Raw genomic sequence first — 14962 nt, forward strand, 5'->3', positions numbered from 1 at the left:
TTTTATTTATAGAAGTGTATGTTTCCAGTCATTTTATGAAGACTACTGGAACAGTTAAATCCACTGTGTTCTCCTGAAATTCCTTCTCCTTCTACTCTGTGAATGTCATAGAATGCCAACAGCTGTTCCTCACTCTCAGTCAGAAACCCGACTAAAGACTCTAAAAAGGTTGAAATAAAACCAGGGGAAAGACCCTTCAAAAACCCCATATTAATTTGGAATGTCTGAGGGACTTTTAATGGTATCTGTCATAGCATTGCAACATCCATCCTTTCTGCCCATCTGATTCACATTAGACACCAACAGAATCAGAACCAACCAATTCATAACAGCAAGGATTACTGCAAGTCATTTGCTTTGCTGACTTTTAATAACCTGCAGACAAAGCAGCCGACGTTAGTAGGACAAGTCTGAGCAGAAAAAGCAAAGCACACTTCTGCAACTTCCCAGATGGGAAGATGGATACATTTATATGTTTGCTCTGAAAGGACAGCTTACACTCAAGTACCTCACTTAATTAAGATGTTAAGTATCATGTAGTTTTAATCTAGCCATTATAATAATTTTTTTTTTTAATTATAGTTTGAAAAACAGCAAAAATGCATGAAGATTATCACTGAGGTGCTGGAACACATCCAGAGAAGGACAAGGAAGCTGGTGGAGAGTCTGGGACACAGATCTGATGAGGAGCAGCTGAGAGAGCTGGGGGGGCTTGGCCTGGAGAAAAGGAGGCTCAGAGGAACCTGAGAAGAAATGGTGTCAAGCTGTGCCAGGGAGGTTTAGACTGATAACAGGAAAAATTTCTTCACTAAAAGGGTGGACAGACATTGAAATGGGCTGCCCAGGGTGGTGGTGCAATCTCCATTCCCAGAAGTGTTCCAAGGGCACATGGATGTGGCACTTCCATAGTGCTGAACACCGTGGTGCAGGGCTAACAGCTGGACCTGATCTCAGAGGATCAAGTGTCAGCCTTTCCAGCTCTTAGGATTCTATGACATGGATAGCTTTTGTTTAGGTTGGAAGGTATTTTGGCCACAAAATATTAATTAAATCACATTCTATTTCTGAGAAATGGTGAAGGCAGCTGGCAATTAAATTGCCCTTGTTGCAAATATAACAGTTACTAATCTCATGGTTAGGGTTTTTCCTTCCCCTCCCTGCCAGTGGAGGAAGTACACAGTGGAAAAGTGCACAGAAGGCTCAGCTCTCAGAATACAAGTCCAAGTTTTGGTGGCAAAACTTTTTAAGTCCCGAATTGGAGCATCTCACTTGTGAAATGCAAACCAAGATATTTTAAGAAATTACTTGTGATGGATTGCGAACTACCTACTAAGACAATCTGACACAACTGATGCCTAAACTACAGAGCATAAATCATTAAAAAGGGAGGTTCTTGCTTCTGACAACAAAGAAGCCTCTCCTTCAATACAGCTGCCTCAAACTCCAATGAGCCTCCATGAAACTGTACCTCAAGATCCAATTTTCCATCTAACAGTAATCAAAGTTTCCAGTTCCTGAAGCTTCTGCATTCATTCCTTGCCTCCTTACCCTCAGAAAATGTCTCTTAAAAGAATTAAGGTTACCTGCCCAGAGACTGAGTGTTGCTATGACCACAAAATCATCATTAGCAGTCTGTGCTGGTACACTTAACTTTGGGAACCTTACAATAGCTGTAGATAAAGATTGGCTAACAATAGCAGAAAATGCAAAGTGACAGTTTAGACTGCCTATTGTGGGGTAGATGTGTGTATTTGTTAGTGATAATCACTATCACAACACTGATGCCCTCGGCACAGGACACTCTTGCCAATTTCGGTTCCACTAAAGCCCTTGTGAATTTAACTCCGTAAAAAGCATACAAATTGATCAGATTTACGTCACAGAATAATTTGACTGTGTATACACTTCCTGATCAGATCTATTTTTAGTCAACAGAACACTCCACATATGCTGCAGCCCATCCTTCTTGAAACATGGCTGCTGCTGCCAGACTTTCTGTAGAACACATGGATGATATGGATATGAAACACTAGAAATGCGTTTGCCAACAATTCAACTCCTGCTATGAGCCCCAGGCTTCTTTTAGCTTACTTAGTTCCTGACATCAAAGTACATATTTTAAATGCAAAGAGAAGTAATTACTTTTCTTTAGATGAACATTGCAGATGAAACATCTTCTTAGACCATGGATAGAATGAAGGGTTTAATTTTTTGTTTGTTTTTTTTTTTGGGTTTTAGGGTGAGGGTATGAAAAGATGATAGGAGATGATAACAGGTTCCATAACCAAAACCTCAGTATTAGTATAAATTAGAGTTGTCACCTCATCTTCTAACAGTCTTCATAAAAGAAGGACTAGAAAGCATAGGTTAGAAATAAACAAACACTGGGTTTTGCAGGGTAAACCCCAGGATTACTTATGTCCCCCCCAAGGATTTCTTTTTACACACGTGTATATATGTACACACACATACACACCTGGGATTATGTCAGCAGGATTATAAATACTGTTTATACTTTCACACTCCCTAGCATTCCCTTTATTACCCAGCAATCTTTCTTCAAGAAAGTCTCAAAGACTAATCTACAGGTAAGAGCTAGCAAAGCTTGTAACAGTTTTCACATCAAAAGGTTACACATTTTATAGGATCTCCACCTAGTAACTGCAAGGGAAACAGGAAAGAGGATGTAGCTCACAGAGTACTTTGAATTAGTCCTGCAATCTCTCAGGTAATCCAGTGTTATCAGTCAGAACAACAGGTATTCATTTGTACTTTACCAACCCATGGATTATCCTTGGCTTGCCACTACAAGTTCCCAGCAGCACTGCTGTGTTTATATTTTAAATGAAATGGGCCTCATGGATAATTCTTTTTCAAGAATTACGAATAGATTTTCACTATTTTCCACTCTAAAACAATAGGTCTTTTGACTAGATACATATGTATATTTATCTTTCTAATAGTTAAAAGAAAAAAGTCACCATCAGGATATTTTTACTTTTCTCTGGTTGAGAATACTGATCAGCATTCCAGAGAGCAGACATAGAATTGCTCATTTGAGTATTTGTATAAAATACTTCAGTATTTTCCATCTTATCCTGATTTCATGTAAGAGTATCAAGCCTGTGCCACTGATTCCTGTGTTAATTAAATTTAGCTGTCACATCTGTGGGCATCACTACAGATACCAAAGAATGTACAGGACTGTGTAACTGATCAACTGAATTCTGATACAGATTCAAGAAAGCAGTTCATGGAAGCTGAACAGAATAGTAAGCCTGTACTTCTAGAACTGTATCTAATGAAATCTGCTTCCTCTTAAAGGCAAAACACTTTAAAAAAACCAGCAAAAGCACAAAACTGAAATAACCTAATATTCAAACAATTATTTTTAAAATGAAATACTTACTTGTTTTCGAATACAACTGTGAGGGAGTCCTCATGAACATCTTTGATAAATCCCTGAAACAGAAACAGAGTCTTTGTTACAAGAGTGCATGTGAAATCAAAAAGGCAGCAACTTCAATAGAGCCTGAACCTGAGCCAAGAGCACCACTAACACGGAGGTTCCAATCTTGGAAAGCTCCAAGACACACTCCCACTCCTTGCATGAGGTTGCTGATATTCTTAGCTGGCTATTCCAAGACATGCAGAGCACAGGGACTGCTCAAATCTGACCAGCTCATTACAACTGAACTCACTATCTAGAGTTTCTTACTTTCCACAGGTGTGCACAGGTGTTTTACAGGAACAAAAGAAGAGAGATCCTGGTAAGGGCAGTTCTTCCACTATATGTGCACAGCACTATTTGTTTCACTGGTGTTCCTCCCAACACAAACTGAATCCCAAACAACTGTCCCCTTGAACAGTCCAGCAGCCAGTTAGAATCACATTTGGCAGTAGAGGCTGCCACACAGCCAGTTATGGTATCATCTTTCAGGTACTAAACTGGGGACTGGATGAGGCCAAATGCCTGTAGGACCTCCCAGGAAAACAAAGAGAATACAGTATTCCATGGATATTTTTTGTGCTTACATTTACAGGTCATTCATTACACCAAAAACTTAAAGACAAAGATCAACCTCACAGAGTTATACCCAAGTATCCATGCAGAAATTAAGCTGCTACATTTCTTGATTAAGGAGGGCAGCCATGCTGGGAAAAAAAAAAGAAAAGAAAAAGATAAAAACCATTACTCCTGCCTTTGCTCCAGCTTGGTATCTGCCCAAGCAGAGATGGTCAAGGAGGACGCTGCAGTTTTAAAGGAGTAAGAAAGCTGCAGAGCTATGTTAAGAGAAAGATGTTCCAGGAAATCTGCTGAATGGATTATATCCATTTAAGAAACTGCCAGCTGAGGAGGACGAAGACCGTATCAGCTGTGCAAGGAGCAACCAGCCCACAGAGGTATTATGTGTCAGCTCAGGGAAATAAATTTTGATACAGTCGATCCCTCCATGTAATGACGGGCAGTAAAAGAGCCCACACTGACAGCTGGCTGCAAAGGGCCCATAAAAACAAATCTCTTTTTACCTGAGCTCATACTTGGCCAATGCTCTGAAAACATTTGCTCAAAACCTGCTTTTCTGCTCCTTGAGCTTCCCTCAAACCCATCTGTCAGCAACACAAAAGACTGGTTCTAGCAGAGAGCACACTGGTAACCCTCAACAAAGCAGGTCACCTGAAGTCATCTTGTTGAACCACCTAGTGTGCTCCTAATAAAATAAACCCTCTCAAAGGCTATCCTGCCACTGCAAGGAAAGGCAGGCAAATCTCTTTCTTTGAAAGGTAAGCAAGTGAAACAGTTGAGAGTAAAATACACCCAGAATCAGGGAATTTCAGTTTCAAGGGAACTGGATGTGAGTATAAAGTTATGCCTGTTTAAAGATGCAAAAAGCATATAAAATTTTACTGCCTGAAGCATGAGTAAGCCAGTAACAGAGATAAAGCAGAACTTCTACCAAATTTATGCTACCACAGTTCCCTTCAAATGTACCCCAGCACAGGGGCAAATTAACATGGCATACAGTGCAGGAAATAGGAGTTTCTCTACAGCAATCCATCCCAACTCTGTACAGGGACAAAACACTGAAGTCACAGCACCGAGAACCAACTTCACGCAGTCCAGCATTCTGCTACATGACAACTTATCAACAGACAGCAGTATTTACAGGGAGAGATTAACTCCCTACTAAAGACAGCCATTTATCTGCATTCCAAGAGCCTGTGATTCAATACTAGTCTCTGCCTCATTATGCTACTTTATGTCATAGCGGAACCTGGTTTTCTATTTCTGTTGTGCTCTCACAGTACTCAATGTGCTTCTAAGGTCAGCCTATAGTAGCTACAAATTTATTCTCCAGAACTGAATTCAGTTCTTTCCTTTGCTGAAAAGCACAACTTCGGAATCAAGAGATCCCAATTCAGGTACCATAAAACATCGGATTAACATTCAGAGTTAAAGTCATGAATCCACTGACTACAGATTTCATTAAGAAGATAACAGAAGTGCAAAAAAGGAATCCAACTGCACTGACTTTTGAGGATTTAAGACAATTAGCCCATTACCAGGTGAAGTGTGGGTTTCTGTGTAAGGTACAGACAGGTTTAATAGACACAACCAGTTTTCAAGCTAAGGTCCCACTGAAGAATGCCAAAGCTGGAATGAAACAGTAATGCAGAGATACGGCTCTCAGCAGACCAACAGCTGACACTGCACAAACGTCAGCTGCATAAACAGAAACACGGGACATTTTTTAATAAAATCCTAAGTACAAATTCCAACAAAGAGTCTGTACATTTTATAACACCATGTGGGTTTCAGGAACTCCTTCACGGAAGGAAGGCTTTCAGTTCAAAGTGTGCACACTGCTGTTCCCTCCCACAGGAGAATGTAATGCAGACTCACTGCTGGCAGACATGTAGGCAGCAACTGCCTTGGAATTACCTGCACAGCTCTTTCACTTGGTATTCCCAAACTCTTCCACCTAATCAAGCATAACATCTATCAAGTACACACTTCAGATCACAAATGCACATAAGTAAAGTATCAAATAAAATTACCTATTAAATAATTTTATTGTTGTGAGGCCTGAAAAAAGTCTGATTAGAGTCTAACTGTATACAAATACTTCTGGCTATTATCAATTTCTCTACAGCTGTGGGGATGAGATCACATTTACAACAACCGAAGCACAGCAGTCCACGAGGTATTATGGACTGTATGGTCCATTTGTAATACAACTAGAAATAATGAGACTTCAATATGGCTTTTAAATAGTTTTCTAAGAAATTATTTCATTACTAGAAGGATGTCAAAAGTATCATTAAAACATTTTCTGAAATCCAAACTTCCTGAGTATGACTTTCCCCCTTCAACCCCAGCTATACACACTACCAGCTGTCATTTACAACTTCCAGATAAAACCAGAAAGAGATTTCATGCATGTCAGGATAAGATTTTGTGCAGTCTTTAAAGAAGTCTTCATAGAGCATATGATAATTAAATTTTTTTAAAAAAAGGTTTTACAAAAAAACCTGTGACATTAGGGTATTTTGGTATTTCACAATACAAAATGGACTTTATAGTAAATCCTATAAATTCACAAGGATTTCTCCAGAATTACGTGAGGAACATAAAACAGAAAACTAAACAACCTGGTTTTCAATCAGTGAGTTTTGAAGGAGTTCTTTATTTGTGAGGTAACCTATATAAATAGATTTGCACTAGTCATGCCTGATACTGTATCAAAAACATCTTTACTAAATTAAGCAATGATCAGTCACCTTAACTTTTGTTCTAATGAACAATATACTCTGTTACTGAAATTCAATTTGGCAGCGTTGCCTAAGACAGATAATGCCAGTTTCTAAGTTTGAAGAGTTCTATGTTCCTAACATACCATTCCATGCACCACAGGTGACGAGGCAGAGCTAACAGGAGATCCCAAACACACCATCAATAAATACAGTGGCATCAAAAAGAGTGAGGCATTGCAGTATCAGCAAGTGAGCTTACACATAACTTTTGTGTGTGTTTTAAACCACACACAAAGCTGCAGAGGGCAAGAGGGGAAGAAAAATTGACATGACTTCATCTTGCCTGACCTCTGATTTGGCCTGTCCAGATATTGGTGTCAGTCACTCCGTGTGCAGTGAGCTGCATCTCTGGCAGTCCATGTATGCCCTGGCCGGAGCAGCCCCACTCAGGAGGAGCAGGAGACTGTACTGTACTACAGGCTATTAATGTCCTGCTCCACAGCTCCACAGGCTCCTGCACTCAGACCTGTCACTGCCACTCACTTGGCAGGAGCTGGGCTCCCAACACCAGCACCTGCAGAGGGACAGGGTGGGACAGCCAGGGAATCTCACCTGGGGCTGGACAGGGTGAACAAGCGGACAGGTAACTCTCAACCAATCATTTACACCAAAATCACGGCAGCTGAGACCTCCTCGTTTCTTAACAGACAACCATACACTCTCTCTCTCTCTTTTACCTGGGTTTTGCCCATGGATTTAGGATTAGGATCTGCTGATACCATAAACGGATCAAGACTTACTGAAGCGCCCTTACACTGAACTGTATGTCTGTGTGTGTATATGCACACAGATGACCTTTTTTTTTTTAATCCAATTCCAGGCAAAGTCATAAAATTTGTAAAACAGGTAAATGCAATCCAGGTTCCCTCCATATCCTACTTTCTGTAAGTTTATCTGACCCCCAAGTAGGGTGAGCCAATCTAAAAATTATGTGCTGTTAGTTTAGCCACAAACTTGCTTTCCAGGGACAGCCACCGTGTTGGCCTTTCAGCCATATACACCTGCACACTAAAACTGTATTAATATCACCTTACCCACTGCTGAGCCAATTTCTAACAGCCAACACTTGGGCATCTGGTACCTCAGACTGTTTCTGAACCAGTGACATAAAGGTCAAGCAGCCTATATCCAATTACCAAGCCTTTCACTCCTTTTCAGATGCAAGAACCCTTGGTATTTAGTTAGAGCTAACATTAAAACACAACTGTTTCATGTAACAAACACATGAAATAATCATTGCTAAAGGATATATCTCATGCTGAGCCCCCAAAGGGAAAAAAAAAATAAAGGAAGCAAAGGAAACTTGTCAATAATCAAACCACTTGACAAGACTTAACTTGGTATTATTTTCATTGTAAGTGATTAGTTGCACCTGTTTATACAACGAACTGATAAAAGCAAGCAGCTGTGGCTTACTGCAAAACACAAACACTACAAGCAGGTATCAGGAAAGAAAAATATCCTGAACTATCACCTCAGTTTTAGCAAGCACAGTTTAATTTATGATATTACTTCTTATTTCCATCCAGAATCACAACTGCATGTAAATTCACAGATTGTTCTGACAGTTGTGCAAGAGCCTCAGCACTGAATCTGGGCTTACTTACTGCTTTGGGCTTACTCACAGAAGTCTCAACAACTCATTTCTTACACTGGCTTCTTCATATGCATCCTCCAAAAGGGCAAAACTTCTGGAAGACACCCTCCACTGATCATGTACCTCAGCAATCAATAACCACTTCCTCTGGCATCTCCCTTCTATCAGCCTAAAAGGCTCAAGCCAACAGCAACAATAACTACAGCTACCTCTTGCAAGACTCTACACAACTTTCAGCTGATCAGGAACAACTTCAAAATGTCTAAAATTTCCCACCCATATAGATGTAAGGCTAGATGTAATTAAAAAAACACTGACAATTATAACACAGCTAAGATCTTTAAAGAAAAACACAAAGGTCATTTCAGTTACAGTTTCCTGGTGTAGTAACTGGGTATGAACAGTGTGTAAGCTACACTCCTAATGACAATTTCCTATTTTAATAACCATCAAGCTAAAAACCACTCAGACCAACTGAAGTTGTTTACAAAGCCACTAATTAAAAATTGTAAGAAAATTTAAAAAAATAATTGTATTTTTACTGATGCATAAACCTTCACTCCCACAGACCTGCTCATCAAGCTTTCGCTCTGCGTGTGGAGAATGTACTTGTCATTCATTATTTCTTCCCCTTAGTAATATTTTGGCTTGTGTCTGCCCTGAGGCCAATGCTAACTCCTGCTACCAGCATTCTGCTCAGTTCTGTTACCAGAACTGCACCTCTTCAAAGAGGAACAGGCCAACAAGGCAGCACTTCAGAACCTGTAAATTAAGGGGTGAGTTCTATTTTAATTAATGGGGTTTTTTCCCCCTTGCATAATCTAAACAGCTACTACTGTAGAACTTTAGGAACACAAGGGCCTGCAGCACACCAGAGCCCATTTTCCAGCACAGCCAAATCCCTACAAGGAAGAACTGGCAAAAATGAGAATATGGGAATTTCTGTAGGAATGTCAGGAAACTCTTTATTTTTTACTGTGAGAGTGACTGAGCAGAAGCACAGGTTGTTTGGGAGGTTGTAGAGTTTCCATGCTCAGAGATACTCAAGAGCCATCTGACCATGGGCAACCAGCTCTAGGGGGCCCCACCTGAGCAGAGGTGTGGACCAGGTGAATTCCCACAGTCTCTGCCAGCCTCAACCATCTGTGATTCTGTGAGTTACTTCATCATCCTAAATGACACAGTGAGCCATCATCCTGAAAACACTGCAGGCAGGCCAAGACAATGTTGGGAGTATTCAGCTTTCACTTTCTTCAACGCATCTAGAAACCAAAGAAATCCAAGTATTTTTGACCATTCCATACATAAGAGAAAAAGTCTGTTCTAATGCCCTAAAGACAAAAACCCTCATGCCATCTAGCCCTCACCTAGAAAGCATCAACTTTTCTACTCTCAGGAAGCCCTTGCAGCACCTTTAATATAAACAAACCTATAACCAGTAACCTCTTCAGCAACCCTGTCTGCTCTCCCCTGTTCCACAGCACAACCCCCTTTTTCAGAAGCCCACAACCACTTCAAGCCCTGCCAGTGCCATCTGTTCTCCAAAATTATGATATATGCAAAGTCTTCTAAGCTGCAGGAAGTGGCTAAACACTGGCTCTGCTGTGTAATGGTTGAGAACCTGGCATAAATACAATAAATGCTGTCCTGTTCTCCAGATTATATTACTTCTTTAAAGCAAACGGAAAAAAAAAAGAAAAAAAAGCCAAAAATTAGTTTGGTGATTTAGATATACATGTTTAAAATTAGATCATAATATGCTTTCTCTTATTTTTTTAATTACCTTGGGATTTACCATAACTGCCCACTGATACATGAAAACTCAAAATGCTTTTCATGATGCATGGATTTTAATAAAGAATATTAATTTTCCATATAGCTTATTGCAACCATAGTGCATACATATCATGTATGTTCTTCTTGCACTTAGGAAGAACTCCCTGTTAAAACTGAGGAACAATTATTAGAGGAACTAAAGAAACTTTATAATAAAGAGTACCATTTAACATGGTCATACCTCTAGTAAGTACAAAACCCACTCTAATGCTCCAACAGATTTAACCACTTCCTTTGTTCTACTGCAGCTACATTGCAGATCACAAACAACTCATTAAAAGAAAATCTCTAATGTTATTGTTTACATAATTATTTCAGTTTTTTTCTCTGTTGGCATAGCAGAATCTTTCTGATCTCATTTACCTGTGGTTCTGCTGTGCTAATTAATCCAAACTCAGACTGTTCTAAAGGCAAACCTCAAATCTCATCCCATCTTACAAATTCCACTTTTTCTCTTCAGAAAACTCTTGCTACCTTCCATAGAGTGTCACACAGCTTGGAAAGGATGAGCCACTTGTCATTGTCTTGCAATGATCAATGCTATTGGTGCCCAAAATAGGACACTTCCTAAAAGAGACGGACACACCTCTTTGCTTTAGGTCACTTTAAACAGCAAGTGACCCAGGAGTGTTACCTAGTTCCAAAATAAATGCAAAACCTCTGCCTTCATCAAGAGGAACATTCACAAAATGGAGTCACTAACACACACACTTCACTGCATTTAGCTCACAAGAATAACCTTTGAAAATTGTGTTTGTTTGAATTATTCGGTTTGGATGTTCTTTATGGGGGTTGTGTGTTTTTTCCCTTCCACATTAACAGTGGATTACTCTGAGTTGGGGCTTTGATCATTGTGCATCCAATCATTCTGACCTGCCTCCATCCACCAAGAAGATGCCATCACTGGACTTAATCCCCACTTCATTGATCTCAAAGCCATTATGCCATATTTAATTAAAAATTCTGCTTTTTTAAGTCACTCTTCACAGAGCTAAAACACATGACGGTGCCAATCCAAGGCGGGTAATCCTGACTGATTTAGGAGATATCATCCTTGCATATTTTAAATCAGGCTTATTGTAGCAAATTCTGTGCACACAGAGCCCTTCAGTCCAAAAATTCAGCAGACCTCATATTCCCATGTGTCTGACACATTCCTCTTAAGCAGAAGAGCAACTGATCCATCATTTGGAAAGTTGTCCAAGATGACAAGATATAAAGTAGAAAGCTAAGAAAAGTGTTTCCAAATTCTGGGCTTCTTAATGCTTGGGGGGGGAAAAAAAATCAATTCTATTTAGGAACATGCTGTTCTAGACACAAATGATTCTGATGTGGGTCTCTGTGTGATACTTCAGGTTCAACAAAGCAATTATCCATTGTATAAAATTTATTACCTACTCATATTGGTAAAAATTTCAGAGGGTTCCCTACTAGGGATGCAGCTTGTCCCACTGCATTCTTTCCTCATAAGGGTATCTCCCATTTGTCTTGGCCGGCTGAAAGAACTAACTCCTGAAGTCAGCTGGTTACAATCCCTTACACCCAACTGCCTCTACATACTGTACAGTCACCACATGATTCCCAAGCCAAATCCACAGCTGCACGCAGGAACTCCTGGAGGGGGGAGGGGGGATCAAACGGGACAGCCCCACACCAAGTGCAGTATTGCCCGGGCAATGCCACGCTATGCATGTGGGTAGGCACAATAGCTAAAGAGAGTCGCGAGATTAAATCCTCCCAGAACACAGCCACGCTGCGTGCTCACAATACTGGCTGGAATCAGCCCTTCTGGAGAGGAAGGCAGGAGCCTACTGCCATAAAAAGAGCTGGGATTCTTAAACATCTGAAGCCAGGCTTAGGGGAATATGACTGACAGGCAACAGCTGAGACTATTCTGCATTGATCCTGTACCATCCTGACATTCCAGGGAGGGTGATGGTGAAGGAAGATTTCTGAAGGCGCAAATAAACTCGAGATCTTTTTTTAAAAATTACTTAAAACATTTCAAAATCATTATTATCGCCCCGGTTCACCCCATCCCACCCAAAAGCCCCTGCATCTTCCAACACCAATCCCCCCACACGCCCACCCGCCCTTCCCGAAATGAACGCTCAGGGAATCCCCCCGCCAGCGCTCTGCCTTCCCCACACACGAACCTCCCCTGCGCGCAGCCCTCAGCAGCCTCGTCACCGCCGCCCCCCCGCCGCCGCCCCGCTCCGCTCCATCCCCGCCGCCCCCGGCCCCGCACCCCGGCACCTTCCCCGCTCACCGTCCCCTCCCCCGCGGCCCTTCGGCCCCGGCCCCGCCGGGCGCGGAGCCGCCCGCGCCGCCCCCGCCGCCGGTACCTTGTAGAAGGCCCCGTTGGAGCCGCGCACTTCCACCGTCAGCTCCTCCATGTTGGGGCCGCAAAGGACGCCGGGACGAGCTTCTAGAAACTGTCACCGCGGGGGGAGCGAGCGGCGCCCGCCCCCTCCGCCCCCCGCCCGCCGGGCCGCGCCTCCGGCCCCTCCTGCTGCTCCGGCCGGGCCGGCACCGCCGGAGCGGAGCGGAGCGGGGCGGGGCGGGCGCTGCGGGGAGGGCTCCCCGCCGCCGGCGGAGCGGGGCGGTTCCTGCGGGAAAGGCTCCCGGGAAGGGTTCCCCGCCGTTATCTCCCCGCCCGCCGGCGCGGGGCTGAGGGGGGAGCGCGGGCGCGGCCGCGTGAGGGGGGCGGCGGGCGCTGCGTGCCGAGACAATGCGGTGCGGGCACGACGCGGGGCGGGCCGCGCCTCGCAGTGAACGCCGCTCAAAAGGCCAAGCCCGAGGGGGCAGCTCCGGCTGCCGAGCCGCCGCCCGGGGTGGTTACGGTAGTGCCCGACATCCAGTGCCCCGCTGGGCTTTGTCCCTCACGGGGCGCCGGCCCCGGGGCGGCCGCCCTGCCCCGCCCTGCTCACACCCCGCCGGGGCTGCCTTCGTGCCTGCGTTCACCGTGTGCTGCTGCTGCTGCCGCTGCCGACAGAAACAATAGAAAATAAAAGAATGTCTCTGGTGTGCTGGCCCTCACGACGCACTGAGACGCGAATTGTGCTGTGAGCTGGATGCTCACATAAGCTTAGTCATGCAGAGCCTGATGAGTGGCCTGTACCTGTGCCAAATCCATGTATTTGTGCAATAGGTTTAAATACAGAACCATAGAATCATCCAGGTTGGAAGAGACCTTTAAGATAATGAAATTCAACTATCAACCCAGGACTACCACTGTAACCCCTAAACCACATCACCCACTGCCGGAACCAAATACCTCTAAAACGCCACCACCTCTTTCAACCACTATTCCAATGCCTGACTATCCTAAACATGACATTTTTTTCCCCCTGATATCTAATCTGGATCTCTCATCTCAGCCTAAGGCCATTTCAACAGCAATGCTTTCAAATGCTCTTTCTGCTGATCTTTCCCATTGGGCATCAGACCCAAATGATGAGGAGCCCATGATGATTTTTTACCCATCGGATGTTTTCATTTTTCGTTTCTTTGTGTTAATCTTGCTTTTGTGCCAGTTGTAAGCATGTCTGTCAGATGGGTGAGGATTTTGGCCAATAAAGGCCAAAAAAGTGTTGACAAATCTGGCTGCTGGGTAAGGAGGTGCCAATGCTCAAAATGGTCAAGGAATGTGTGGCGGTGGCACTTGGGGACATGGTTTATTGGTGAACAAGGCGGTGGTGGGTTGATGGTTGGACCTGATGATCTTGGAGGTCTTTTTCGACCTCAGCATTTCTATGGTTCTGTGATCCTGATGTGCCATAACTGAAGGAAAGATATGAGTTCAACTGCATGAACATTTTTTTCCCATGCTTTGTCCATGAATATTCCTAATCTTGCATATTTATTCCACGTACATGTTGGAGGGTACTTTTTATTCTAAATTTTGTTTTAATCTTTATAAATTACCCATAATTTATTCTGTCCATGGTGCCAAGGCCACACATGGGCAAGAGAGCCCTCCTTGGAAAAAGGTGTCTCCTTTCCTGTTGGCAGAGGCCACTCAGGATTTTCCAGGATAACAGAACCAGAATAATATGAAGCAAACGGTTGTGCTACAAAAAAATCTATGCCAAAAGTTTTCATCGGCCCAAGATTGAATAGACTGAGGTTCGTTTATTCGGCCACCAAGACAATGTCAACTGCTAAAAAATGGTGTCTGGGGGCTAAAAAATACCAAACCAGAAATGAACTATGCATGTGCTGCTGTCCTTAGGAATAAAAACAGGATGTGGATTAAAAAAAAAAATAATAAAAAATTACTCCAGAACTGTGTGAGGTGCCTGGGTGTCCACATTTGCAGAACTGAGGGACAGTTCTGGGCTTTAGCGATAAGGAGGACTGGCCTGAGCAAATGCAATCTGCATCTGAATTTGCCTGATAAAGTTTGTTTTTCTGGAAGTATGAGGATGACAGTGGTTAAAGGGACAGGGTTGTTTACATGTTAATTTTGGGGCAGATTGCTGTGCCTGGGTGAAGTGGGGGTAGAAAAGGGCTTTAGCAGTTTGTGGGCCATAATAATTTGCAGCACATCAGCCAGAATGTAGATGTTGAATCTGTTCTAAGTTTAATTTTCACTGAATGTAAATTATGAATAACTACTAAATCAAATTGTTTTAAACATTTACTGAAATAAGAAAAGGGAGGATCCAGATTCAAGAACTCAAGAATTCCTCTGTTAGCAGCTACTTTTTT

At 42.8% G+C, this 14962-nt stretch overlaps 1 protein-coding gene across 2 annotated transcripts in view; it reads right to left on the reverse strand.

Annotated features, from left to right (window-relative positions):
• Positions 1 to 12725, reverse strand: part of FXR1 (FMR1 autosomal homolog 1) — a 33503-nt gene extending 20778 nt beyond the window's left edge. For both annotated transcript variants that reach the window (XM_040073768.2, XM_040073767.2), the window contains exons 1-2: positions 12595 to 12725; positions 3410 to 3462 (exon numbers count right to left, since the gene is read on the reverse strand). In XM_040073768.2, coding sequence (XP_039929702.1) covers positions 3410 to 3462; positions 12595 to 12645 — 104 coding nt within the window. In that variant the 5' untranslated portion in view covers positions 12646 to 12725. The remainder of the gene's footprint in view (positions 1 to 3409; positions 3463 to 12594) is intronic.
• Positions 12726 to 14962: the final 2237 nt, after the last annotated feature.

The sequence above is a fragment of the Hirundo rustica genome, chromosome 10 (assembly GCF_015227805.2).
Source record: "Hirundo rustica isolate bHirRus1 chromosome 10, bHirRus1.pri.v3, whole genome shotgun sequence".
Classification (NCBI taxonomy): Eukaryota; Metazoa; Chordata; class Aves; order Passeriformes; family Hirundinidae; genus Hirundo; species Hirundo rustica.